Source organism: Aedes albopictus, chromosome 3 (assembly GCF_035046485.1).
Source record: "Aedes albopictus strain Foshan chromosome 3, AalbF5, whole genome shotgun sequence".
In the NCBI taxonomy this organism is placed as follows: Eukaryota; Metazoa; Arthropoda; class Insecta; order Diptera; family Culicidae; genus Aedes; species Aedes albopictus.
The window spans coordinates 341,678,012-341,704,331 of record NC_085138.1 but is presented as its reverse complement, the minus strand read 5'-3'; the positions used below and the strand labels follow the sequence as shown (position 1 = coordinate 341,704,331).

The window sequence follows — 26,320 nt, the reverse complement described above, 5'->3', positions numbered from 1 at the left end:
TCCTCTAAAAATCCTTCCAGAAATTTCTCGTATGATTTTTCCTGGAAATTCTCTTGGGATTTCTCCATGAATTACTGCTGCGGTTCCTCTGTAATTTGTCTTGCCACAAAACCAGAACTCCACTTGAGATTCCTCTAAGATATCATCTTGAGAATCCTCCACAGATTTCTTCAAGAATTCCGCTAAAGATTTCTCCAAAAATCCTTTCTTGAATTGCTTCTGAAATATCTTCGAGCACCTCACCGGGAATGTCTGCAGGGATTCTTCAAAGAATTTGTACTAGAATTCCTTCAAGAATTTTTCCTTGAATTCGTCCAGAAGTACCGCTGGTTCCTTTTGAAAATATTCTAGTGGTTAAAAACTGCTTAACAAATTCCTTCTGAAATTCTTTCATGAATTTCTTCATATATTATTCCACAGATTTGTACCGTAATGCACCCATAAATTTCCTGCAAAACATCCCTCAAGAGTTTATTTAGCTGTATTTCCAGATAATTCTCCACGAGTCTTAACAAGGATTACGTCAGCAGTTCCAGCTGGGGTTCCTTTTGAACTTCTTACTAAAACTCTTCCAGGAATTTCGGCCAGAATTCCTCTAAGAGTTTCTGTGGGGATTCCTCCAGCGAAATTCTTTTGAGATTCCTCAGAATTCCTCTTGCAATTTCACTAGGAATTCTTCCACGAATTCCTTTTGGGATTCCTACACAAATTGTTTCAGGAAATCCTCCAGAAATTTCTACATGGATTCCTCCTGAAATTCTTTTGGGAGTTTTTTTTTCTGAGATTCCTTTAGTATTTTTTGTGGACTGCTTCCAGCAATTCCTCTTGGAAATCTTTCAGAAATTTCCTTGTTTTTTTTTCAGAATTTCCACTGAAAATTCTCCATGTCCACCGAAAATGGCGATTCTTGCTTTAAATTTTTGTTTTGTCTTTTTTTTATGCATCTCAAATTTCGCATAAGAATTTTTCATGACTAAATTGGACAATTTGCATAATCAGTTGGCCATTTTGATTCTATTCTGTAGTGTTTTAGTCACCGTCGAATGTTATATTTGTGTGACTCTAAGCCTAACTTTTAAGAAGGGCCTAAGTAATAATCAATGAAAATTATAAATTCTTATCTAAGAAATGGTTTGTCCGATTGTTGAGCTGTCTTTGGCAATACTTTTGACAATTTATGTGACTATATGGAGAACGAATAAACTGTAAAAAAAGTTGTATTTTTATTTTTATATTTAATTTGATTTTATGAAAGTACGCATAATTTGCAATAAAAAGGGTATACGGCAAATTGTTGCTTAATGCTACCGTTTCCGAGATACAGCGATTTTTGTTAAATATTTATTTAAAATATCCAACTTTCGGTCGTTTGTCATGAAGGATTTTTTCCGGGGTGATCCAATATTACATATTGTGTTTTGGGTAATTACGTTTGTCCACACAAAGTTTACTGTAACTTGTAAATGACAGAAACACAAAATAAAAGCGATTAAAAAAATTAAATAAGATTAATTTGTTAAATAATATGAGAAACTTGCAACTTTTTTAACAGTGTATACGTTTTTCATGTAGTCCCATGAGTTGTCTACAATATAGCTGCAGACAGCTCATCAATCGGACAATCCATTACTAGGATATATTTTTTGAACATTTCCATTGATTGTTTTGCATAGGCCCTTCTCAAAAGAGAGACTAGAGTCATAATGGCCAAGTGATTGAGCAAATAGCCCTTTTTGGTCATGAAAAATGCTTATGCAAAATTTGAGAAAAATTAAAAAATACTAAAAAAAAATCGATCTTCTTATTCGAATAGATATGCTCTCCAGGAAAATTCTCCTGGAATTTCTTCAACAAATTCTAATGCAATTTATCCAGAAATCCCTCGTGTGAATCCTCCAAGTATTTCTCCTGGGATCCCACTGAAATTACTCTAGGTATTCTTCCAGGAATTTGCCTTAGGACTTTTTCAAGAATTCCTCCACAAATTCAGTTGAAATTCCCCCAAGAAATCCTGCTGGGATTGCTCTAGGATCTCCACCCGTTACAGGTGGTCCTCCAGGATTCCTCAATAATTCATCTTCTTACCTACAGAAATTCGCCTTGGTCTTCCAGGAATTTGGATTTCCTTTAAATTTCCACTTAACTTTATTCTGAAAATAACTTCAGAATATCCTTCTGGGGTTTCTTCAAGAATTTCCCTTGAGATTCACCAAGGAATTTTTCGTCGGATACCTCTATGTTTCCTGCTGGGATTCCTCCAGATTTTTTTTCAAAGATTCCCGTTTACACTTGAGATTCCGTCAGGAAATCCTGGATTTCTCCAGGAATTACTTTCTGAATTGCATAATTTCTCCAGGAATTTCTCAAGAAATTTATCCAAGGATTCTTCCAGAAATTTATGTTGGAATTTCTCCAGGAACTCCTGCAGGAATTCCTATTTCTCTCTCTTCTTGGCGTAACGTCCTCATTGGGACAAAGCCTGCTTCTCAGCTTAGTGTTCTATGAGCACTTCCACAGTTATTAACTGAGAGCTTCCTCTGCCAATGACCATTTTGCATGCGTATATCGTGTGGCAGGCACGAAGATACTCTATGCCCAAGGTAGTCAAGGAAATTTCCTTTACGAAAAGATCCTGGACCGACCGGGAATCGAACTCGTCACCCTCAGCATGGTCATGCTGAATACCCGTGCGTTTACCGCCTCGGCTATTTGGGCAGGAATTCCTATATATCCGTTATTTCTCCAGATATTTTCTCTGGGAATCTTCCAAGAATTTCTCCAAGTAATCTTCCAGAAATTTTACAGATTCCTTATAAAAAATTTCTTAAGTTTTTTTCCGATTTTTTTTAACGATTCCTTTTCAAATTCTTTCACGAATTTCTGTACGGATTTGTGTAGGGTTCCTATTGAAATCGCTCTTGGATTTCTTGGAAAGTTGGTCCTGGTTTTGTCTCTGGGATTTCTCCAGAAATTCCTCTTGCGATGTCTTCAGAAATAATTCCTGGGATTCCTTGAAGAATTCCTCCTGGAATTCCTTCAAAATTTTTTTTCAGCAATTTTTCTCGGAGCTCTTCCTGAAAATAATCCGTAATTTATGGAAATTCCTGGGATTCCTTAGGGATTGCTTTTGGATTTCTTGTAGAATTTCTCTTGCAATTCCTCCAGGAATCTTTCAAAGATTCCTTTAGGAATTTCTTCTGTAATTCCTCCCGAAACTTTTGCTGAGGTTCCTCTCGTGATTCCTCTAGGAATGCCTCTCGTTATTCCTCCATGAATGCTTCTCGGGAATGCTTCAGGTATTGTTTTTTGAGATTCCCACAGGAAACCCTCAAAAAGTTCCACAGACTCTCTATGGAAATCTTTAAGAGTTTTTTTTAATACTTTGAAAGATTCCTTCAGAAATTCTTTCGTGAAAATCTACGTCGTTTTATGCAGGATTTCTTCAATGGATTTTCTACAAAAAATAGTTGAATATATCCCAGAAATTCTTCAATAAATTTAATCGAAATCGTTTCCATTGGACAAATATTTTTGAATTCAAAAATATCAGCAAATGAATGAAAATATTACGACGTACTTGCTAATCATCGCACATGGAAAACATGTGATCTGCGGTGCGTAGGATCTAAAAGGCTAATTGTTTTGTTTACACATTGTCGAATGGCAAGCGAATAAATAGTATGCGTTGGTTGTGCTTTTTCCGGGGGTGGCAAAACAGTCAAAGAATCGTATACTGCGCTACTGCGTTGGTTGATGGCGATTGTTTCATTTAAATGGCTTCGAGGCAAAAACTTTGTTGTGCGTGACACTCGTGCGGTTTTTGCACGTTACTCCCACTCTGTTGAAAGGTGTATTGAAATTTGTGGTGTTGTGACTGTACTGTGTAGATTACATCGATGAACTATAGTCAATAGTTTAATAAAAAGAAAATACGACCTGGTATGATATAAACCATAAGTCATATCATATTCTAATTCTATGTGTATTCTATTTTTTGTTATAGAAATTATTACAATTGTGTAACTATACAGTGTATTGTATTGTTTATAGGAATCCCTGTAATCATATATATAAAATAATATTCATTTACCATATATTTTATGGTGCACTACCATAAGTGTTATAGTAAAAAATTGAAATGCGGCAAATCAAATTGCTGTGTAATATTTTTCATAGTAAAACTAGTTTTTCTGTCTTCAAAACTTAATTCTAGAAGGTTCCAAAGAATCAAAGGACCGTCACACTTGTCTGACTTCACTTCTTCCGAGCGAACAATTATAATAAACGGTTTGCTGACGTACGCGCACAAATATAAAAACCGCAAAACCCCACAGACTTCGAGAACACAGCAGCAAACTTGTTACTGGATTTCCTCACGTGGAACATAATCGCACGGGTCGAGCCGACGAAGAACTTTGCAGGTATCGCAAAACATCAAAAACACTCGGGCAGGGAAAATATTCCATAATCGTTTCGCCCCCTTTTGGATCATTGCAATCGTTGCTGCTGCTGTTGTTGCTGGTGCAATCTCCTAGTTCTGCTGGTTTGCTGGAAATCTTATCCGACTGAATAATGATGACGACGACGAGCGAAGGCATGCAACTGGAACCCTTTTCTTCTCGAAAAGCTGGAAGCTTCACGCACCGGCAAGGCTGAGTTAGCACGTGCTGGATTTGCCACAAAAGATGTGGATCGCACACGAACATATGTCGCAGATCTGCCAAACTAAACTTGATTAACTCACTTTAGAGGGGCTGCTATTTTTCTTAACAGCAGTTGGGAAAGCAGATTTCCAACATTGACATTGAAGTTTTCCAACAAAGTTCAATTAAATACAATAAGTTACACACCATGTCACACATGTACATACGCACGCACATACATACGCACATACAGACAGACATTTACAAAGATCAACTAATTGCGTCAAAAGGTTATGTTAGACTTATTCCAAAAAGGCCTTCTATCAATAATGTGTGAACATAAAACTTAAATATCCCTGAATATTCTTCGGAGAAACATCCTAACTGGAATGAATACCGGTGCACCTGGTGGAGCTTTTGTTCGTGGGTGTAACGAAGGTGACCGTACGATGACGGTTTCAAATGTCACTGTCTCTCGTCCTCGCAATTATATTTCAGGAGAAAAAAGGCCCAGATTGGGATTTCTTCGTTTGTCACCCACATGCTACTAGCGATCGGTAACCGCAATTGGCGAATGGTAAAAAACATAAAACGGAAGTGGTTCGTCTTCCGGGAAGGGTTTCGGTAAACAGTAAACTGTGAGGAAGCATGTTTTTTGTTCAATTTGCTTTCCACCGAAAGTGGGAAATGTGTCCCGCAAATAAGATTTGCGACTCAGCAAATGGTTCACGGTGAAACTGAGGATTTTGATTCGATTTCGATTTTGATTTCGACTCGATTTCGATTCTATTTCGATTCGATTTCGGTTTGATTTCGATTCGATTTCGATTCGATTTCGATTCGATTTCGATTCGATTTCGATTCGATTTCGATTCGATTTCGATTCGATTTCGATTCGATTTCGATTCGATTTCGATTCGATTTCGATTCGATTTCGATTCGATTTCGATTCGATTTCGATTCGATTTCGATTCGATTTCGATTCGATTTCGATTCGATTTCGATTCGATTTCGATTCGATTTCGATTCGATTTCGATTCGATTTCGATTCGATTTCGATTCGATTTCGATTCGATTTCGATTCGATTTCGATTCGATTTCGATTCGATTTCGATTCGATTTCGATTCGATTTCGATTCGATTTCGATTCGATTTCGATTCGATTTCGATTCGATTTCGATTCGATTTCGATTCGATTTCGATTCGATTTCGATTCGATTTCGATTCGATTTCGATTCGATTTCGATTCGATTTCGATTCGATTTCGATTCGATTTCGATTCGATTTCGATTCGATTTCGATTCGATTTAGATTCGATTTCGATTCGATTTCGATTCGATTTCGATTCGATTTCGATTCGATTTCGATTCGATTTCGATTCGATTTCGATTCGATTTCGATTCGATTTCGATTCGATTTCGATTCGATTTCGATTCGATTTCGATTCGATTTCGATTCGTTTTCGATTTCGATTCGATTTCGATTCGATTTCGATTCGATTTCGATTCGATTTCGATTCGATTTCGATTCGATTTCGATTCGATTTCGATTCGATTTCGATTCGATTTCGATTCGATTTCGATTCGATTTCGATTCGATTTCGATTCGATTTCGATTCGATTTCGATTCGATTTCGATTCGATTTCGATTCGATTTCGATTCGATTTCGATTCGATTTCGATTCGATTTCGATTCGATTTCGATTCGATTTCGATTCGATTTCGATTCGATTTCGATTCGATTCGATTCGATTTCGATTCGATTTCGATTCGATTTCGATTCGATTTCGATTCGATTTCGATTCGATTTCGATTCGATTTCGATTCGATTTCGATTCGATTTCGATTCGATTTCGATTCGATTTCGATTCGATTTCGATTCGATTTCGATTCGATTTCGATTCGATTTCGATTCGATTTCGATTCGATTTCGATTCGATTTCGATTCGATTTCGATTCGATTTCGATTCGATTTCGATTCGATTTCGATTCGATTTCGATTCGATTTCGATTCGATTTCGATTCGATTTCGATTCGATTTCGATTCGATTTCGATTCGATTTTGATTCGATTTTGATTCGATTTTAATTCGATTTCAATTCGATTCGATTTCGATTCGATTTTGATTCGATTTCGATTTGATTTTGATTCCGTTATTTTCTTTCGAATTTTGTCCTTTCTCGGGCAACATTTGACCACAGTTTCAAAGGGCTTCAATACCCACGATTACGCCAGATGAATCGCGGTACCATAGTTGTGATTTGATCTCGACTGTCGCATTTTTAACGCACATGCATGCCTACCTACCTGCCGCTCGAATCGTTCAGCGCCACTTAAAACGGGCGGAGTCATTCTATCATCATGAGCTCAAAAGGTTGAGTGCCAACGCAATATTTATAACTTAACGGTGCGGCGTTGGCGGCGTCGACGTCCGTTGTTCATCCATCCATACGCAATAGCGTGTGTGTGCCCGCGCATAAATTACACGGGGAACGGTATGGGGGCTCGTTCTTCGTTTGAAATTTAAATTGGATGAACATTGAAAAACACGCTAATGATGGCGATGTGCAGGCAGGCAGATGCTCGTCCAGCTCGATTGAAGCTGAGAGAAATGATGGTACTTACTATTATGACGGATCGGGGTTGTTTACAATCGAATGTGATGGTGCGCGGAAAAAAAATACGCATTGGTAATTTAACGCTTTTTTCGCAGTCTTTCTGCTGGAAATTTGCAAAAAGGTTAAACCTTGGTGAAATAAACAGTATTAATGGCTCCGTCATGCTTAATTGCCACTGAGCCCTTGAAGTGCTTAAGAATCGAACAACCTTCATCAATAATTAACATTTCATTGTTTTCTGTTTTGTTTTCAATATTATATTGTATATGAATAATTCTTTTTACAAAATAAATTCCTAAAAATAAGAACTGAGAGTTTTAAAATGACTTTATCAAGGTTTTAATAAAGTAATTTCATTGAAATGCAGTCAAAATTTCATTGCGAAATGTTCGAAAATGTTGATAAACTTTATACAATCTGATTATTCAGGAATTACTACAATTTCCATCATAAATTGCTCTCATTACTTTAGGTAGTCTTTATGAGGCTCTCAAATAGTTTTATAAAGGTTTTTGGCCCATAAAACCATTGAAAATCGCTTGTATCACCTTGAAACTCAATCAATCCGCTATCACAACAATGTGCACAACTCAATCAGTCCATTAGTCATTTTCTCAACCGGACCGCGAAAGGTTTCCAGCCAGCCACTTGCAAACCTGTCGTCCTTCACCGAATGAAAACTCTCGCGTGGAGACTGCAGTTCCCACTACAGCTACGGTAGTGTGATCACCGCTAGAGCAGTCGCGATACCTCCGTTAGCACCGCGACCAAACAGCTGATCGCCATCAACTGCCATGATTCAACCGTGCACTTAAGATGAAGCAAGATTTGTACCTGTCGTCGAAGCTACAATATAAACACCCCTACATTACAGCTAGTTGGGCAGGAGGTGTGAAGGTCCGGTTCCTGACGGTTCGGTCCGCTTCAGTCCATTTGACTATAAATAACTGGATGGTGAGTTGTCGTTGTTGGTGTCGACGCCATCGCCGTCGCCACTGTCGTTGATTTCGCCACAGACGTGAAGCGAAGCGAAACCGAAAGGGCGAATCCAATTGCCAAGGTTCTATTGGCAATTAATCTTCGCAGATAGGTACCTACAAATGGTAAATAGAAATAAAATAGAAATAGATACACGAAAAAAGCGCACGGTTGTAAACAAGTCGTCTGTCGGTATGTCAGAAGTCGTGCCATGCGGAATGACAAATGTGTTGTTACATTCACCAGAAGGCGGGTGACAGTGTGTGATAAAAAGGTTGAAGGATCCCCGGCTGAAGCAGTAGTTCCCAAATAGGGAATTTTAAAATTTGGTTTAAGAAATATTTTTCAGATTTTTATTTTTGTTCTGTTTATAAGAATTGGAATTCCAAAGTTTTTTTAAATGTAAATTTCCAAACAAACTGTCGGATGGTTTGAAATTTCTTTGTTGATTTCTATGGCTATCTCTTTGAAAATGCCTTCGGTAATTCCTATCAAATTTAGTTTGAAAATCTCTTAGAAAGATTCCTTGGGTCATTAATTTGAAAATTCATAAGGCAATTTCTTTAACGTACGCTACGAGAATTCCTTCGGCTATTCTTTTGGAATTTTTCAACCTGTCTCTTTAAAAATTCGCTATCGTGATTACTGAAGGAATTTGCAATGATTGCGTGAGAAATTCCCTAAGACAAATTTTCAACGAAATTGCCGAAGAAGTGTTATAAGAATTGAAAAAGCAATTACTACAAAAAATACGAAAGGATTTCCAAAGGAACTGAGCCAACAATTCCCAATGAAGTTTTCTTAGGAGTTTCCAAATAAGTTTTAATAGTCATTTTCCAAAGAAATTTCAAAACAAATTTTTGAATGATCGGTAATTTTTTTTTTCGAACATCTCTTTGGAAACTTTTTCAGTGATTCTAATGGAAATTCTTTGAGCAATGGATTCTCCCGCAATATTTGTTACAGATCCCTTAGCAATGATCACATTTTTTGTCGGATGCATGCAAACTGCCAATTCGCCAGCCTTTTTCTCAAAACTTTCTAACAAACTTAATTCAGGATTTCTTGTCACTTCCTCACCAAGTATTATAATATATTTCTGATATTTTTGGTAGTGCTTTACATTATTTTGGCGTAAACGCAGCTGATTGAATTTCAAAATTTGTAGCAAATTCCATAAAAAGATCATTGTAATGCTTCGGCAGATTACTGACATGATGTGTGATAAATTATTTCCAGTGCTGTCATGGTAAAATCAGAGCTAGTTATTTAAGGTTCCCCGATTTCAGCGTCCCTTCACTTGTATGTTCTCTAGATGAATTTCTGGAGAAATCTTTGAAGGAACTGATGGAACAACTTCTGAAAGAAATCGTGGAACAACTTGTGAATCCCTGCTGAAATCTCTTAAGTAATTGTAAGAATATTAAAGAAGTCTCTAAAGATATTTTCACTGAAGAAATTATTGAAGGAATACAAAAAAAATCTGAAAAAAATCTAAATGAATTCCTGGAAAAGATTCTGAAAAAAAAACAGGAATATTTTACACTGTTGAATATTTTAAGAATCCATAGATGCATTTTCTGAAGAAATTCCAGGAGGAATGCCTGAAGAAGCACCTGTTTACCCCTTGGTGCAATATCTTACAAAACCTCTTTAGAAAAATCCAGGGAAATCCCCTCATAAAAGTCTTAAACATTTTTTTAAATGAATTGCTTAAGGAATCCATAGAGAAATTCGGAGAGGTACGCTTGGAGGAAATCCTGGTGAAATTTCTGAGTAAATACCTGGCGGAAAATCTGATGAAATCTCTGTGTGAATTTCTGCAGGAATCTGCAAAAATGTCTTCCAGCCTTTCCGTGAGAATCCTTATAATGAGATTCTTATAAGGAATCTGTAGAAACATTTCTGAAGGAATCCTTGGAGGGTGTTCTATGACTTTCTCAGCAAATTCTTGGAGCAATTTCTGAAAGAAAAATGTCTTGAAGGATTATCTAAGGGAATGGAAGAAATCTTAGAAATTTCCCTAATAATCTCGTAGAATTTTTAAAGCAATCATTGGACAAAATTCTTTGGAAAACTTCTAAGAAAATTTTTAATTTTTTCTGAATTTCTGATTCTTAATGTATCCGTATCATCTTTTAAAAAAACCCTAGAGTGAAATTTCTGGAGGAACATCTATAAAAAAATCTGAAGAAATTCGAAGAATCTGGAACAATCTGTGCAAGAGTTTTTGAAAGGAATTCTTGAAGTATTTTCTGAAGAAATCCATGCAACATTTTTGTGAGCTATCCGTTCAAGACTTTCTCAATGAGTTCTTGGAGAAATTTCTGGAGGGCATTCTACAGTCAAAGGAGTGCCTAGAAAGTTTTCCCTAGAATTCCTGGCTGATATTTTTTTAGGATTTCATGGAGGATGATTTTATAAAGTAATTCTACGAGGAGTTTCTAAAGGAGTCCCTGAAAGTTTTTTTTTAAGAATCCCTGGGAAATTTTTTCAGGAACTCGTGAAAATTTTTGAAATGAATTCTAAGATAAATTTCAGCAAGGGTCCATAAAAATATCGAAAAATCTGTGGAAGTTTTTTGAAAAAAAAATCCTTAGAAAAATTTGTAAAGAAATCTCTGGAGGAAAATCTGGAGATATTTCCGAAGAAATTATAGGTCGCAATGTCAGATTTTCTGGAGAAATCATGAAAAAATTGTGAAGGAACCCCTAGGGCAGTTTCTGTAGGAATTCTTGCAGAAATTCCCGAATGGATCTCACAATTTTATTAAGGACAAACGTCTTGACATCCCGTTTCAACACTGCATCAAAATTTCAAACGCACAAATCTCAAGAAGCAAGCGTTACACAACAAAGCAGTTTATTATTCTGTTCTTGCTCACTTGTAATAAGCTTAAAATAAAAAGATCAGGTGCGCTGGTTTTGTTTACGAAGAGATTTGTGCCCTCGAAATCGTGAGTAGGTGCCAAAGTCGGCCATTGTGGCGGCCATGTTGGGATTCTAACAAGTCTGTCCTTAAGAAGATTTTTTTTAAAGTCCCTGGAGGAATTTCGAAAGAAATCCTAGGAAGATTTTCGGACAGCAATTTAGATTTTCAAAAAAAAATCGCTGGAGTCATACCGAAAGCAAACCCCGGAGAATGTTTTGGAATAAATTCTTGGATGATCGTTTAAGAGAATGTTTAAAGGAAGTTCCGAAGGATTTTTTGGAAAAAAATCTAGAAATGCTTCGAAAAAAAAAGGTTAATCTCTGAAGGATTTTTTTAAAGAAATCCCTGGAGCAATCTCTAGTAGAGTTTCTAGGGAAACTATCGCTGAAAGCATCTCTGGAGAAATTTCTGAAACAACGTCTACAGATTTTTCTGAAGAGATCTCTGAACGAATTTTTGAAAGAATCCCTGGAGGAATTTCTGCTTAAATTCATGTATAATTTGTTGAAAAAAAAATCGAAGAATTTCAGAAGTAAATCATGCAAGATGCTTTGAAAGAATGCTTCGTGGTATTTGTAGAACATGAAGATTTTCGGTCTTGCAGTCTTCAGTGTGCAAAAATTTTGCACCATTGAAACGTCGGACAAAGAAAACATATGTCTCTGAAATAACCCCCAGATTCAAGAATCAACAGTCGATAGCATCCACAAGGTATTTGTAGAATAGTATTTTTTGTTAAACAGATCCCTGATGAAAATTCCAAATGAATCCATGGTAGATTTTTTGAATTTGGGAGGGATTTTTTGGCCGAATAATCGGAAAAATTTTCGAAAGATTTTTTTAGAGAGATTTTTTAGTAGAATTTTTGAAGGATTTTCGGAAGATTTTTTAAAGGAATCTTCAATAGATTCTCCAAACAAATGCCTAGAGAAATGGCTGAATAAATATCGAGAGGAATTTCTAAAATAATCCCTGGGTGAATTTCTCAAACAATCCCTAAAATGATGTGTGAACAATCTTGGAGAAATTGGTGGAGCAATTCATGCCAGATTTCGTTAAAGAACTCTTCGTGACACTTCTGGAAGTACACATGGTAGATTTTCTGAAATAATATGTAACAGGATGATTTCGTTCGAGATGTTTTCTTCGGAGACCGTTGTAATAAAGTTAAAAATTCTGGGTTCATTTACTTACATTTACCACCGCAGAATTGAAACAAAAGGCGACCGAGTAGATAGCGGCACAAACCTGCACTACTCGTACAGAAAGATCGTTTGGCAAATACAGCAATCTCTAAATTTCCGAAGGAACTTCTAGAGGAATTTCAGAAGGGATCCCTGGAGAAGCAATTTGTAAAGGCATATGTTTGAAGCAATTCGTAAAGGAATTCCAGGGTAAATCCTCGGAGATATTTTCAAAGGAATTCCTAAATAAATTTCTGAAGCTTTTGAACTGGTTGGGTCATTTTTGCAAATAATATTATTGTGTATGTCCATTGCTCAAAATATTGGCTTTTGAATCAACCATACATATTGTTGGAGACAAAAGATTTCGATCGTCAGAAGCTAGCGAGATAATGATTTATAAGTTACTAGCTGTACCCGGCAAACTTTGTCTTGCCTACTGCGTTTTTTGACGTTTCGAGTCCCTAGCCAAGCGCCCAAGTCCCCGTTCAAAATGTATGAAAACCCTATTTTCAAAAACTCTCAATTTTCCCATGTTTTAGGCATCATAAACCTTCCTTGGGTGAAAACTAACAGAACAAAACTTAGACGACCCAAATCGGACCACCCGTTCGCAACTTATGCGCGGTCCCACGTATGCCACTGCATTTTTATACATATATATAGATTTAGCGAGATCTACTAATACATGCCAAAAACTCCGAACCTTTTTTCGATAACACAGTTTTCATGCTGTTTTGGCAGCACTGCCATGCATCGGTTTGCTTCTGTGCTTAGTCTGATAAATTCGCTTTACTTTTCGTGTATTATGTGCTAATTAATTATCTATTCAAGCCCAAAGAGTTGCTTTACAAGCGAGTTAGTGAATAAATGTGGAAAATACTCGATATGACTGTTTGGTTCTATAAAAAAAAGTGATTTCCATTTGGTGCTTGCGGATATTATGTTTGGCTGTACCAGCCATTTTTTCCAGAACGACGATTTGAAGAAGAAAATTATACATGTGTTCGTGCTAAGCAACGCGTTGTGTTCGAGTGTTGCATCAGAGAGTAGGAGCATGTTACACGTATGCTGGCATGCTGGTATTGATGATGAAGGTGGTGTTAGTGCGTGAACTGCGATGTGTGATATAAAAGCGATGACGTCGACTCGGCGTGGAAGCCGCTTGATTTCGTAGTGGTGCATAACGGTGATTCATATGTGGCTATGACTATATGTTGGTCGTTGCTTATGTGATGCGACTGGTGAGTGCGGTGCGGTGCGTGTGGTGCTTTGTGCGGTGACGTGAAGAGCCAACATATGTCGAGCGCTCGTGCATTTGATGATTCTTTGTTTTTTTTTTTTTTTGCTATTCGGCGACGAGAGATCCAGAGGCTACAGCTGTGAACAGAGTTCGATATGGTAGTGGTGTGATCGAATGAACATTCGATTTGGGGGGGTTTCGTTTTGGCTATGCTAGGCTGCTGCCCTTGATAGTGCATGAAGACGGTGAAAAGCTCGAATTTGGAGGTGCGGAGGTAGGCGAGGTGTGAGAATGACAGAATCTATCGGTTCGGTCGATTCATGCTATTTTGTGGTGCGATTGTGTGGGTCGTGGGTGTGCGTCGATTATCAGTGATGATGATGTGCTGTGCGGTATGGCAGGTCAAGTGATGACCTAACGGCGACGACATACTAAGGAGGGGAGGGAAGAGTGAGCATCAGAGTGAGCGTGGGAGTGCGAGTCGTTTTGGTAAGCGTTGGTATGAAATGCATGGAAAGACGCTTACACCTGTCAAAGTGAGTGCGTGGAAGAGCGTTCTTTCGAGAGTCAAACCATTCTGTCAAGTGTTTTCACGCGCGTGTACCCGCTTTTGCTACCGAGTTTTATTTTTATTCGAAATGGCTATCGATGTTGAAACATTAATTTCACTCGTATTTGAGCGTACACCACTTTGGAACCAGACATTGAAGGTGTATCGGAACAAAGTTATTACGGAGAAGCTCTGGCGGCAAATTGCGACGAACTTGGGAGAAGACGTGACAAGTAATTTAGTCCGCAGTGATTTCTTTTTGTTTCAATCTAATCTTTCGCTTTTTCGATTTTAGCGGACGACATCAAGAAAAAATGGAAGACGGTGCGGAATCAGTTCGGTAAGGAGCTACGAAAAGTACCGGAAGGACGATCAGGTGATGAAGCGCCCCTTAATTATGAAACTTACACCACCTGGCCGCATTTTGAGTCGCTGCTGTTCCTCAAGGACCACATGAAACCGCGAAAGTCGGGCGGAAATTTACAACCTGATGGCGCAGAGACTTCCAGGAATGCCAATACGCAAGAGACTGGATCAGATGATACAAGTGATCGAAATGAGATTGTTGAAATCCCCGAACCGGCAGAAATCGACCACACCGATGAAGGTGACACACGACCACAACGCCGGGCCCCCAAAAGAAGCGCTCAGCATCGTCTAATCGATATCGAGGCGAAAAAGTTACAGCTTTTGGAGCAAAAAGTCCGCAAAGGAACCACTGCAGACGATGAAGATGAGGCTTTTTTCAAAAGCTTGCTACCCCATGTCCGGAAGTTGCCTGCGGAGGAAAAGCTACTGTTCCGTACCGAAGTGCAAGAAGTAGTGCATAAATTTGTGTACCGAAAGAACCGGTTGCTAAACGATCGGAGGACGGAACACGATGTGTTCAGAGCATCGGCTTCAGCTGGTGATGCTTCTTACCAGCACTCTACACCAATACGCCGTTCAAATCAAATTTTTGACACTGGGCTGCGAACCCCGCTTCGTTCTGGTGGCACGCGGTACACTGAGTCGCCAAATATTCCGAGTCGAATTGAGATTGTGGAGAACCAATACCGAAACGAATCCACTGGGCTGCGAACCCCGCTTCGTTCTGGTGGCTCACGGTACATTGAGTCACCGAATATTCCGAGCCGGGTAGAGATAGTGGAGAACCAATATCGAGAGGAATCTACTGGCTCAGCAGGTCAACGCTCCTCAATCATTGTGACAGGAAGACAATACTACACGGTCATCACGTCGCCGATTTCGAGTGCAGCAACGCAGGAGTAAAGATCTTTCATCGGGAGTGAAAATCAAATACAATATTCTCTTGGTAGACCTCATTTCATTTGATGACTTCTTTAATAAAACGCATTGGTTGAATTCATAGTAAAAAGGCTTACATTATTTACAGCTTGTTTTTGTTGAAATATTTCATGAAGTGAGTTCTTACAAAGGCACCTGTTTTAGTTGAAATGTTATTGAAATAGTTCTGATTTCTTTGAACCCCCATATTCAGCTCTGCGGCTTCTTGTAGCTGCAAGTCAAGTCCCTCCTGATCAATGATGACATTATGTAGAATACATATCGCCTTCACGATGATATCAGCAAATTCCGGAGTAGTTTCAATCGGCTTCATCAAAATTCTCCATTTGGCATTCATAATACCAAAAGCGCATTCAACACAGTTTCTCGCCCTGGTATATCCGTTGGTTGAAATATTCGCATTCTGCACACATGTTTGATTTAGGGTATGGTCGTAGTAAATTTCTAAGCAAAGGATATGCCTCATCCCCCACAAAAAGATGCGGCATTTTGGTTGTGAGCTCAGGATCAGGTAGTTGAGCATCAGGAGGTATGTTTAGTTTTCCTTCATTCATCATTTGAAACATGTCCGATGCATTAAATGTCCCTCCGTCACTTTGTTTCCCATATCCACCAACCTCCACCATTAGGGGGCATCCATTAAGTACGTCACGCTTAGAGGGGGGAGGGGGGGTTTATGAAAGTGTGACAAGCAATGTATTAGGTATAGGAAAAACCCGTACGAAGGGGGGAGGGGGGGTTGAAAATTTCCAATTTTAGCGTGACGTACTTAATGGATGCTCCCTTATAAACCTGCAGTTCGCATCGGACACGGCTTGCAGTACAATTGAATGATACTGCTTGTAATTATAATACATCGATCCAGCACCTGCAGGGCATATAATCCTTATATGCTTGCCGTCAATCGCCCCGATACAATTCGGGAAGTTCCATCTCGTCCAGAATCCATCGGCTACCGTGCGGAACATTTGTTCCGTGGGGGGTGGCATGTAAATTGGTTGCAGAACTTCCCACAGCACTTGGCATGTTTCCCTTACAATTGCAGCAACGGTCGATCGACCCATGCGGAGAGAACCCAAGCGAAGTAAATGTATTAGAATAAGCAATCGAAGTAGTCGGTGATAATCCGTGCCGCTACTGTCAGAAATAAAATTTTCATTCTTGTGTAACCTTTAACTAAACCACACGCGTTTCACTCTGCAATAGGTTATGGAGCCCAGAATTAACCTGCAGATTTCAAGATTTTTTTAACAGAAGAAAAGGAAGATGTTCACGAGTAGGAGTTCCGGTCAGCAAGAAGATGGAGTGGCCGCCGGCGGACGAGGCGTGACTGAAGCAGGAAGCGTTCGAGTCAGCAGGAGTTCCGTGGCGCTGCCAGCCATTGAGAAGCTACGAGGACGGGAAAATTATACCACGTGGGCGTTTGCGATGCGGATGATCCTGATCCGCGAGGGAAGCTGGTGTGCCGTGGACGGAAACGGTGAAGGCGTTCCTGAGGAAGTGAAGCTACAGGCCCTGGCGACGATCTGCTTAAGTCTGGAGAGCTACAATTACAGCCTGGTACAAGATGCGGCCACGGCGAAAGAAGCGTGGGAGAAGTTACAGTCCGCATTCCAGGACAGCGGATTGACACGGAAAATTGGACTGCTACGTAAGTTCACATCTGTGCGGCTGGTTGATTGCCCCAGCGTCGAGGCGTACGTGGACGAATTAATGAGCACGAGTCACAAACTCGCATCCGTGGGTTTCAAGGTGGACGATTCGTGGCTCGCGGCGATTCTGCTGATGGGTCTTCCGGAGCAGTACGAACCCATGATCATGGGACTAGAAGCTTCCGGGACAGCATTGACGGCGGACGCGGTTAAGGCGAAAATTTTACAGGATGTAAAACTTGATCGCGGTCCGGTCAGCAGCAGCACGGGCGGTGCGCTGTACAGCCAAACAAGCCGGAAAAAGTGCAACGAGCATCGAGAGGGTAGCAAACACGAGAAGCTCTGCTACAACTGCGAGAAGCCGGGACATTTTGCGGCCAAGTGTCCGCATGCCAAGAAGTCGTCGAAGGTAAGCAAGCAGAAGGGACTATGCAGCGTTTTCGGCATTGGCGATGTAAAGACCGACGAATGGTATTTCGATTCCGGTGCCACGTGTCACATGGCACGTGCGGATCAACCATTTGTTAGTGCGGTTGCCATGGACCACGACATCGGTACGGCGAACAACAGCAACATGAAGGCGGTTGCTAAGGGAACGGTTGCGATGGATACCAAACACGGACGAGTGGATGTTTTCAACGTTCTGAAAGTTCCTGACATAGCCACTAACCTGCTATCGGTGAGTACCATTTGCAAGCGAGGGCATAAGGTGGTGTTCACGGCGAAGAAATGCGAAGTCTGGGATGAAAGTGGTGAGCTCGTCGTCGCCGGCGTGGAAGAAGGTGGATTATACCGTGTCAACCGACCGGCGAAAGTTTTCCTCGCGAATGACATCGGCTTATGGCACAAGCGCATGGGCCATTTGAATGAAGCAAGCTTGAAGAGGCTGAAGCAAGTGGCCAACGGGATCGATTTCAAGAACGAAGCACTCGCCGATTGCGTATCGTGTCTTGAAGGCAAGCAGGCGCGTTTGCCATTCCCGACCAGCGATTCAAGAACAACAGACTTGTTGGAGCTGGTGCACTCCGATCTGTGTGGTCCCGTAGAAGTACCATCGTTCGGAGGAAGTCGATACTTCGTCACATTCGTGGATGATGCCAGCAAGAAGGTCGTGGTGTTCTTTCTCGAGCGCAAAAGCCAGGTACTCGAAGCGTTCCAGAGATTCAAGGCAAGTGCGGAAAGGCAATCCGGACAGAAACTGAAGATTCTGCGCACGGACAACGGGACGGAATACGTCAACAAGGGCTTCCGTCAAGTTCTGGAACGAGAAGGCATCCGGCATCAAACTTCGTGCCCCTATACACCGGAGCAGAATGGTGTTGCAGAGCGCATGAACCGCACACTGGTGGAGAAAGCGCGGTGCATGCTCAATGATGCGAAGCTTGGTAAGGAGTTTTGGGCGGAAGCTGTCTCCACGGCGGCCTACCTGGTCAATCGATGTCCAACACGGTCGTTGGAATACAAGACGCCGGAAGAGGCGTGGACAGGAAAGAAGCCAAACCTGCGACATCTGAAGATTTTCGGATCCAACGTGATGACACACGTTCCAAAGGTGAAGCGGAAGAAGTTTGACCCTAAGTCGAAGAAGGGTATTTTCGTTGGATACTGCGAGGACACCAAAGGATACCGAGTCTTCGAACCGACTAGTGGTGAGTTTCGTGTGAGCAGAGATGTTGTCGTTCTTGCGGAAGGTGCGACCAGTGCTAGCGTTGCGTGTGACCATGACGTCAAGCCGGTGGAGTTCATCGAGCTGCATTTCGAGGAAATGGTGGTGCCGGCTAGTCCAGCTGGTGAAGGTGATACTGGCGAAACAGGGTGGCAAGATGAAGCCGCCGCTCTTCCTTCCGATGATGACGATATACGCAGTAACGAAGACGAAAATTTCGAGGACGCTATCGACTCAGCTGAAGCTGCGCTCCCGCCACAAATCAATAGACCAGCTGATCCGCAGCAAGGGTTAAGGCGCAGTGGCCGGGAGCGCTCTCGCCCAGGCAAGTATAATGATTATATTAGCTATGGCACATTTTCTGGTGAAAACGTTTCCCCTCAGTTACCTCCCGACACAACCGTGTGCGAGCTTGACGACCCGGCGACCTATGAAGAGGTTTTGCGCCGGCCGGACCGAGACCATTGGATTCGAGCGATGAACGATGAGCTGCGGTCCCAGAGCGAGAACGAAACGTGGGTCCTTGCCGATCTGCCCGCGGGGCGGAAAGCGATCCGTAACAAATGGGTGTTCAAGTCGAAGCGTGGTCCTGACGGCGCCATCGAACGGTACAAGGCCCGTCTCGTCGTTAAGGGATGCTCACAACGGCCTGGACTGGATTACGATGAGGTATATTCTCCCGTGGTACGGTATGCCACAATTCGGTACCTCATGGCGCTTGCGGTGAAGCACGACCTGGATATCGACCAGATGGATGTCGTCACTGCGTTTCTGCAAGGGGATCTCGGCGATGAAGAAATCTACATGCTGCAGCCGCAGGGAGTAGATCAGCGAAACGGCAAGGTCTGCCGATTGAAGAAAGCGCTTTACGGCTTGAAGCAGTCGAGCCGTGTGTGGAATGCCAAACTGGACGGCGTTCTTCGAAAATTTGGACTCATCCGGTCCACAGTCGATCCCTGTTTGTACTGGATGATGAATGGTGATACGATGATGTTCGTCACGATTTACGTTGACGATTTCCTCATCTTTACCAACGATCGGAACCTGAAACGAAAACTGAAAGCGTATTTGAGCAAGCATTTCAAGATGAAAGATCTCGGCGAGGCTAAATACTGTTTGGGTATCCGGATCACGCGAAGACGAGCGGAAGGAAAACTCTGGCTCGATCAGCAAGCATACGTAGAAGAAGTCATTCAGCGTTTCGGCATGGCAGATTCGAACCCGGTTGCGACACCAGCCGATCCGAGCATTAGGCTGAGTAAAACGATGGGACCGAAGAACGAGGAGGAAGCCAACGAGATGAAGAGGATACCATTCAAGGAAGCGGTTGGATGCCTAGCGTTCGCAGCTCAAGTGACCCGTCCGGACATTGCCTATGCGGTGAATGCAGTGAGCCAATTCAGTGCGAATCCGGGACGACAGCATTGGGAGGCGGCCAAGAGGATCATCCGTTATCTCAAAGGGACCTCGACGAAGAAGTTGGAGTACTCCAGACAGGAGTCTTCCGAGCTTGTTGGATTTAGCGATGCCGATTGGGGAGGAGATCCCGACAACCGAAAGTCGACGACGGGTTACGTGTTCACGCTACAAGGTGGAGCCATATCATGGAACGTGAAGAAGCAGCCAACCGTCGCCCTGTCATCCTGTGAGGCGGAGTACATGGCTCTGTCTAGAACCATTCAGGAGGCGATGTGGTGGAACAACCTACGTTCGCAGATGTTTGAGAATCGTTCGGTGCCGATAAACTGCGACAACCAGTCGGCAATCAGCATCGCAAATAACGGTTCCTACAACCCTCGTACGAAGCACGTAAGCATCCGCTACCACTTTGTGCACGATAGCCTACAACAAGGAGTAGCGCAGCTACGGTACATTCCGACGGCGGAACAACCAGCCGATGGATTCACGAAGCCAATAGCGGTTCAAAAACAACGAAGATTTTGTGAACTTCTAGGCGTCTCGGATTAGGGAGGAGTATTAGAATAAGCAATCGAAGTAGTCGGTGATAATCCGTGCCGCTACTGTCAGAAATAAAATTTTCATTCTTGTGTAACCTTTAACTAAACCACACGCGTTTCACTCTGCAATAAAATGAGGATCCGGCTGCGAGATGTCTGTTAGAAATCATGATGATATTATTGTAAAATATTATTTTCAAGTGGCCAATTTACCTCAGCGTTACAATCAATCGTTCACATGGGAATATTGGTTCTTTATTAAAATTGGTCCAATCCTTCATCAGCTTGTGTTTGACCATATCCAAAATCAAGTCGAACGTTGAAATATTCATCCGGGTGTACGAACGAAATTTATCCGGAAATTCCCGAAGATCCGAATAGAGCCGGTAAAACTCACCATCTTCTCGTCTATTCTGATTGATGGGATGAACGGAGAAATCTCTTTGCCTATTCATTATGGCATTGATTGTGCAGGAAGATGCCAAAAACTCCTCGTCGGACGAATCCATGTTGTTTACTGTAGACGCCACACAACTCTAACTGAATTTGACAGAAATATTTCGTCTAACATTTGAGAACAGCATAACAGCAAATGAGTATAAGGTTATATAAATAGTATGGTATGTTCAACCGTAGTATTATTTTACATCTATCATTATCCATACTGTAGGATTCGAATTTTTAATGAGGGGCCATGCACAAATTACGTCACGCTTGAAGAGGGGATGGGGGTTTTGGAGAACGTGACGACCCATACAAAAATATTGAGGTCCCATACAAAAAGTGTGACATAGGGGGAAGGGGGGGGGGGGGGGTTGAAAAAGGTCGATTTTTACGTGACATAATTTGTGTATCATCCCTGATAGTGCTTGGATTTTGGGGGAATAGAAAAAAATGAACAAAGATAATTTCGGATAACGATCGGGTGCTCTAACCGGCTAATAAGGTGTTGTATGAGCAAAATGTGATCACTATGAGACTAACAATGCTAAAGCGCTCCCGGTGCAGTAATGATAACGATTCAACGTATATTTTCACCAAATTTGCGTTTGAACAAAAACTAAACGGGAATCTTCAAACGCGATTTTTTCAAATGTTTGGTTTGATTCACGGTTTGATTTGATCGTAAAAATACATTCGGGTCAGTGTAGATAATTACGTTAATGACAGAAATCAAATTCCATTGTCTTTTCATGGCTATACGGATTCTTTTTGAAAGTTAAGTAAGAAATCTTGACGCTTATAAAAACGCTTATCACTATATCATAGCACGCGTCATTTGACGCTTCCACGAACTTCACTTCAAGCAGCCAACACGCTATACTTGACGCCCCTCCTTACTATATCATCGCCCTAAGAGTGAAGGCTAGGGGAAATAAGAGACTAATATTGGCTTGAATTGGTATGGTGTGCTGGAAGTGATGACAGTGTAGGCGTGTAGACGAACTGCAGCATGATTGAAATGATGTAAAGAGGCGTGCAGGGCTGGTTTACAGGTTATGTTCGTCGCTACTAAATGAAACATCGTGCATGCACCAATGACAAAGTACAATAGCGGCAGCGGACTGATGTATTGAGCATTGAAACTTGGCTGGTTTTTTTTATGCACCAGGAGGCGTTTCCGTCGGTTCCAGCTAATTTGGTGAGATCTTTTCATTTTATAACTGTAATTTATGTTTCCATGATTATATGCACATATTTGGGAGGGTGGGACCACCAGGGCACCCGATTGAAGCGATTTGGACAGGGAGCCTGGAACTGCCTCCTCCTTGTTGTTAACATTTCGTGGATTGAGGGCGGGCTCTTCGACCCCATCTATTGGGAATATTCGGCTAATCGAGGGCTCGATTTTACTGTTGTTTGTGAAAACTTTCTTCTGGAAGGAGATTCTTTTTCCCTGCCGCGGGTTTCGTGCAAGTGTTTCTGCTTGTGGGTCCGCACATTCGTTTTTGGCCCTTCATACAGGAGATTGCCTGATCACTTACAACTGTACAATCTTGATCAAATCGCTTTTCAGATTATTCCAGTGCTATAGGCAGCTGCCTTGCTACAATAGATGGTAGAACAAATCATCATCATCATCATCAACACAGTTTTCATGCTGTTTTTAGGATCCATCCACAAATTACGTAACGCTCTAGAGGGTGGGGGAGAGTATGACTGAGCGTTACGGCCCATACAAAAAAAAATCGGGTTTTTATACAAAATAGCGTTACGAAGGGGAGGGAAGGTTCGAAAAATGTCAGATTTTAGCGTTGCGTAATAAATGGATGCTGCCTTATGTGTTTTTGTCGGTACATTGTAGTATACAATTAAAATAAAAAATGTTTCGATTTTATGTAAAATTATTTTTATAGACATATCAAAAATTGAAATGTCTACGAAATCGAGGTACACCTGTAGTTGGTAATTTAAGAATCTGGAAAAAATAGCTACCGGGAAAACTGGGAAAACTCCGCAATTTATTGATTTATTATATTTTGGTGAAAGGTTGCTGAATATTTCAGATGTCATCCCGAGCAAGTGAATTTGTTTTAACAGACAGTTTGACCTAATAAACTATTTATCATGAACATTTCTGAGGATCATTTTTTTTTTGAGGATCATTATAATTAGAAGACATTGACGGTTTTAATAATTTTCTTATACTTCTAAAGTGATTGCGCTGAGTGGATGATTCCAACTGCGAATCAACTGGAACGTATACTTCGGATTCTTGTCACGGTCGCCATGTACAATACTGAATCAACCTCTACTAGATGTTTAAACCATACTAAGCAGAACAGAATATTTGATTATCATGATCTATTAGATTTAGGGCCCATATAGCCGAGGCGGTAAACGCACGGGTATTCAGCATGACCATGCTGAGGGTGACGGGTTCGATTCCCGGTCGGTCCAGGATCTTTTCGTAAAGGAAATTTCCTTGACTTCCTTGGGCATAGAGTATCTTCGTGCCTGCCACACGATATACGCATGCAAAAGGGTCATTGGCAGAGGAAGCTCTCAGTTAATAACTGTGGAAGTGCTCATAGAACACTAAACTGAGAAGCAGGCTTTGTCCCAATGAGGACGTTACGCCAAGAAGAGAGAGAGAGATCTATTAGATTTGAAACTTTGTCGATTTTTGTGGCTTAAACTGAGCACAAGCTGAAATAGTTTCAACAGATTTAGAAATTCGACTTCACGGTCGCCATGTGGTTTCATAGTTGCTCGTGTGTTATTTTTGTTACTAAGAAATCACCTTGAGTATTTTTTCTTGTGAAGCTGTAGAAGGTGTTCGTCATGTCACACTGATTGTTTACCTTACTAAAAAAAAGTTATAGTAAAATATCATAAAGCACTGTAATTTTGTGGAGACGCATTATTCAGTTTTCAAGCCTTAAAAAAATAATAAGCAAAATAATATTTTTAGGGATCATCAGAAACTGAAGAAATCGAAAGGAGATTTTTTTATACTTCCAAAGCTAAACTTCATGAGTCTTACTGAACATGATTTCTTCTTCTTGGTGCAAAGACCCAACTGGGACAATGCGTGCCACTCAGCAGTGTTTTATGAGCACTTCTACAGTTTTTAACTGAGTGCTTCCTCTGTCAATGAGCATTTTGCGTGTGTATATCGTGTGACAGGCACGGAATACTGTATGCCCCAGAAAGTCTTGGAAATTTACTTTGCGCAAAGTTCCTGGATCGACCAGGCATCAAACCCGTCACCCCGAGCATGGTCATGCTGGATATCCGCGCCTTTGTAGCTGTGACCATATGGTCCCTGTGTTGCTATGCTATTGGTGGTTCAACATTTATGTCGAAACCTAATTTAAAATAAAATGTACGTACAGTTCCAAAGCGATTACACAATATGATGAACACGTCATTCGTGTTCATTAGGCTGCGGCTTATTTTTCAAAAGTTGTTGAAACCTGGAATTCGTAAGCTCTTCTGGATTCAAATGACACAAAAAGAGGTCGCGCAATCGCCTCAATTTTCGAGTAATAAAAAGGTGTTTTCACTTCAAGTGCTATAAGTTTCTCAATTTTCAATCGATTATCAAAATTTTTTTATGAATTTTTTACAAATTAAATTTCGAATAAACTCGTAAAACATTATTTTTTCCAAAGTCACGCAAAATATGAGTTTTTAAAGATGTAATTTACTTTTTTCTTCTTTTTACAAAAAAAAAAACTTTTGAGTCCGAAAACTTTTTAACCGGTTGACCAATTTCAATTTTATTAGCTTGCTTTTGTAGATATTTCTGTTGCCTATCTTTGTTCCAAACAAACTATTCATCAAAGTAGTCATTTTTATGATATTTTTCATCAAAAACTGCCTAAACATGCCCTAAAACCTGATTTTTCATGCAAAATTGGAGATTTTGATGATTATTTGCAATTTTTTACTCCAAACCAGATACTTAGCATCATATTTAGAGATGTGGAACACATTGGATGATTTGTTTTTCAATTTTTTTCCTCGCATTTCGAACATGAAAATATTTTTTTGATTCCGAACACTTCAAAAATTGAGGCTTTCATATGATTATTCTGAATGAATTTTTCACTTTTAGCTCAAAACTAAGCATGAAAACAATGAAAATTTTTCCAAAATTCTGATTTTTCTAGTAAAATACGTGTTTTTGAACTGTTTTTGGTATTTATCCATTTTGAAACGATTGTTTAAAGGTACAGTTTATTCACAGCATTTTTAGGCAACAAAAATATCTACGAAAGCATGCTAAAAAATTTGAAATTGGTCAAACGGTTAAAAAGTTATAGAGCTCCATAGTATTTTTTTTTGTAAAAAGAAGAAAAAAATTAATTAAATCTTTCGAAATTCATATTTTGCGTGAATTTGAAAAAAAAATGTTGTACGAGTTTATTTAAAATTTAATTTGTGAGAAATTCATAAAAAAAGATTGAAAATCGGTTGAAAATTGAGAAAGTTATGGCACTTGAAGTGAAAACACCTTTTTATTACTCGAACATTCCTTTTTGAGGCGATTGCGCGACCTCTAAATCTCAATATTTTTGGCTTAAACTCTTTTTGTGTCATTTGAATCCAGAAGAGCTTTGAATTCCAGGTTTCAACAAATTTTAAAAAATAAGCCGCAGCCTAGTAGTGTTCATTTGTCAGCTTATTTGTATTTGGCCCGGTTATAGTTAGTTTTGAGATTTAGTAATTGGTAAGTCAAAGAAAATAAATATTTTTTCATACTTTACTACGTCTAGAACGAAAATGCTAAATACTGTTATTTTTCGAAAATTTGTTTAAAGCAAAATAAAAATATGGAACGCTGGTAATGGAATCCCTCTTCTTATTTAAATCATCGGATTTAATTTTACTCTCACACATTACCTTTTGTATCACGGTCGCCATGTAGCGCTGTTATCTCAGCTCATATTTGGTTGTTGTCTATTACGCTTGAGGTAATTTTTTTTATCAGTATTCTTCGCATTTGAAGGTACTCTTATGGCGTTCAAAATAAACAAATTAATCGAGGTAGCATCGATACCGTTTGTCGATTAGGATAACACTAGTTTTGTCACGGTCGCCATGTAACGCTAAGATTTCCGCTCATTTTTGAGTTAGTTCT

General features: G+C 40.4%; 1 protein-coding gene across 1 annotated transcript; it reads left to right on the top strand.

Moving 5' to 3' along the window:
• The first annotated feature begins 6,567 nt into the window (after positions 1-6,567).
• LOC134284307 (uncharacterized) lies at positions 6,568-16,063 on the top strand. Its single transcript, XM_062843112.1, has 2 exons — positions 6,568-14,379; positions 14,442-16,063. Exons 1-2 carry the CDS (start codon positions 14,103-14,105, stop codon positions 15,416-15,418), a joined length of 1,254 nt encoding a protein of 417 aa, XP_062699096.1. The 5' UTR covers positions 6,568-14,102; the 3' UTR covers positions 15,419-16,063.
• Positions 16,064-26,320: the final 10,257 nt, after the last annotated feature.

Excerpts from the sequence above, each read along its gene's own strand:
- LOC134284307 (XM_062843112.1), top strand. The coding sequence starts at position 14,103 with ATGCATGGAAAGACGCTTACACCTGTCAAAGTGAGTGCGTGGAAGAGC. Across the intron at positions 14,380-14,441 it reads CTTGGGAGAAGACGTGACAA|CGGACGACATCAAGAAAAAA; the intron begins GTAATTTAGTCC and ends TTTCGATTTTAG.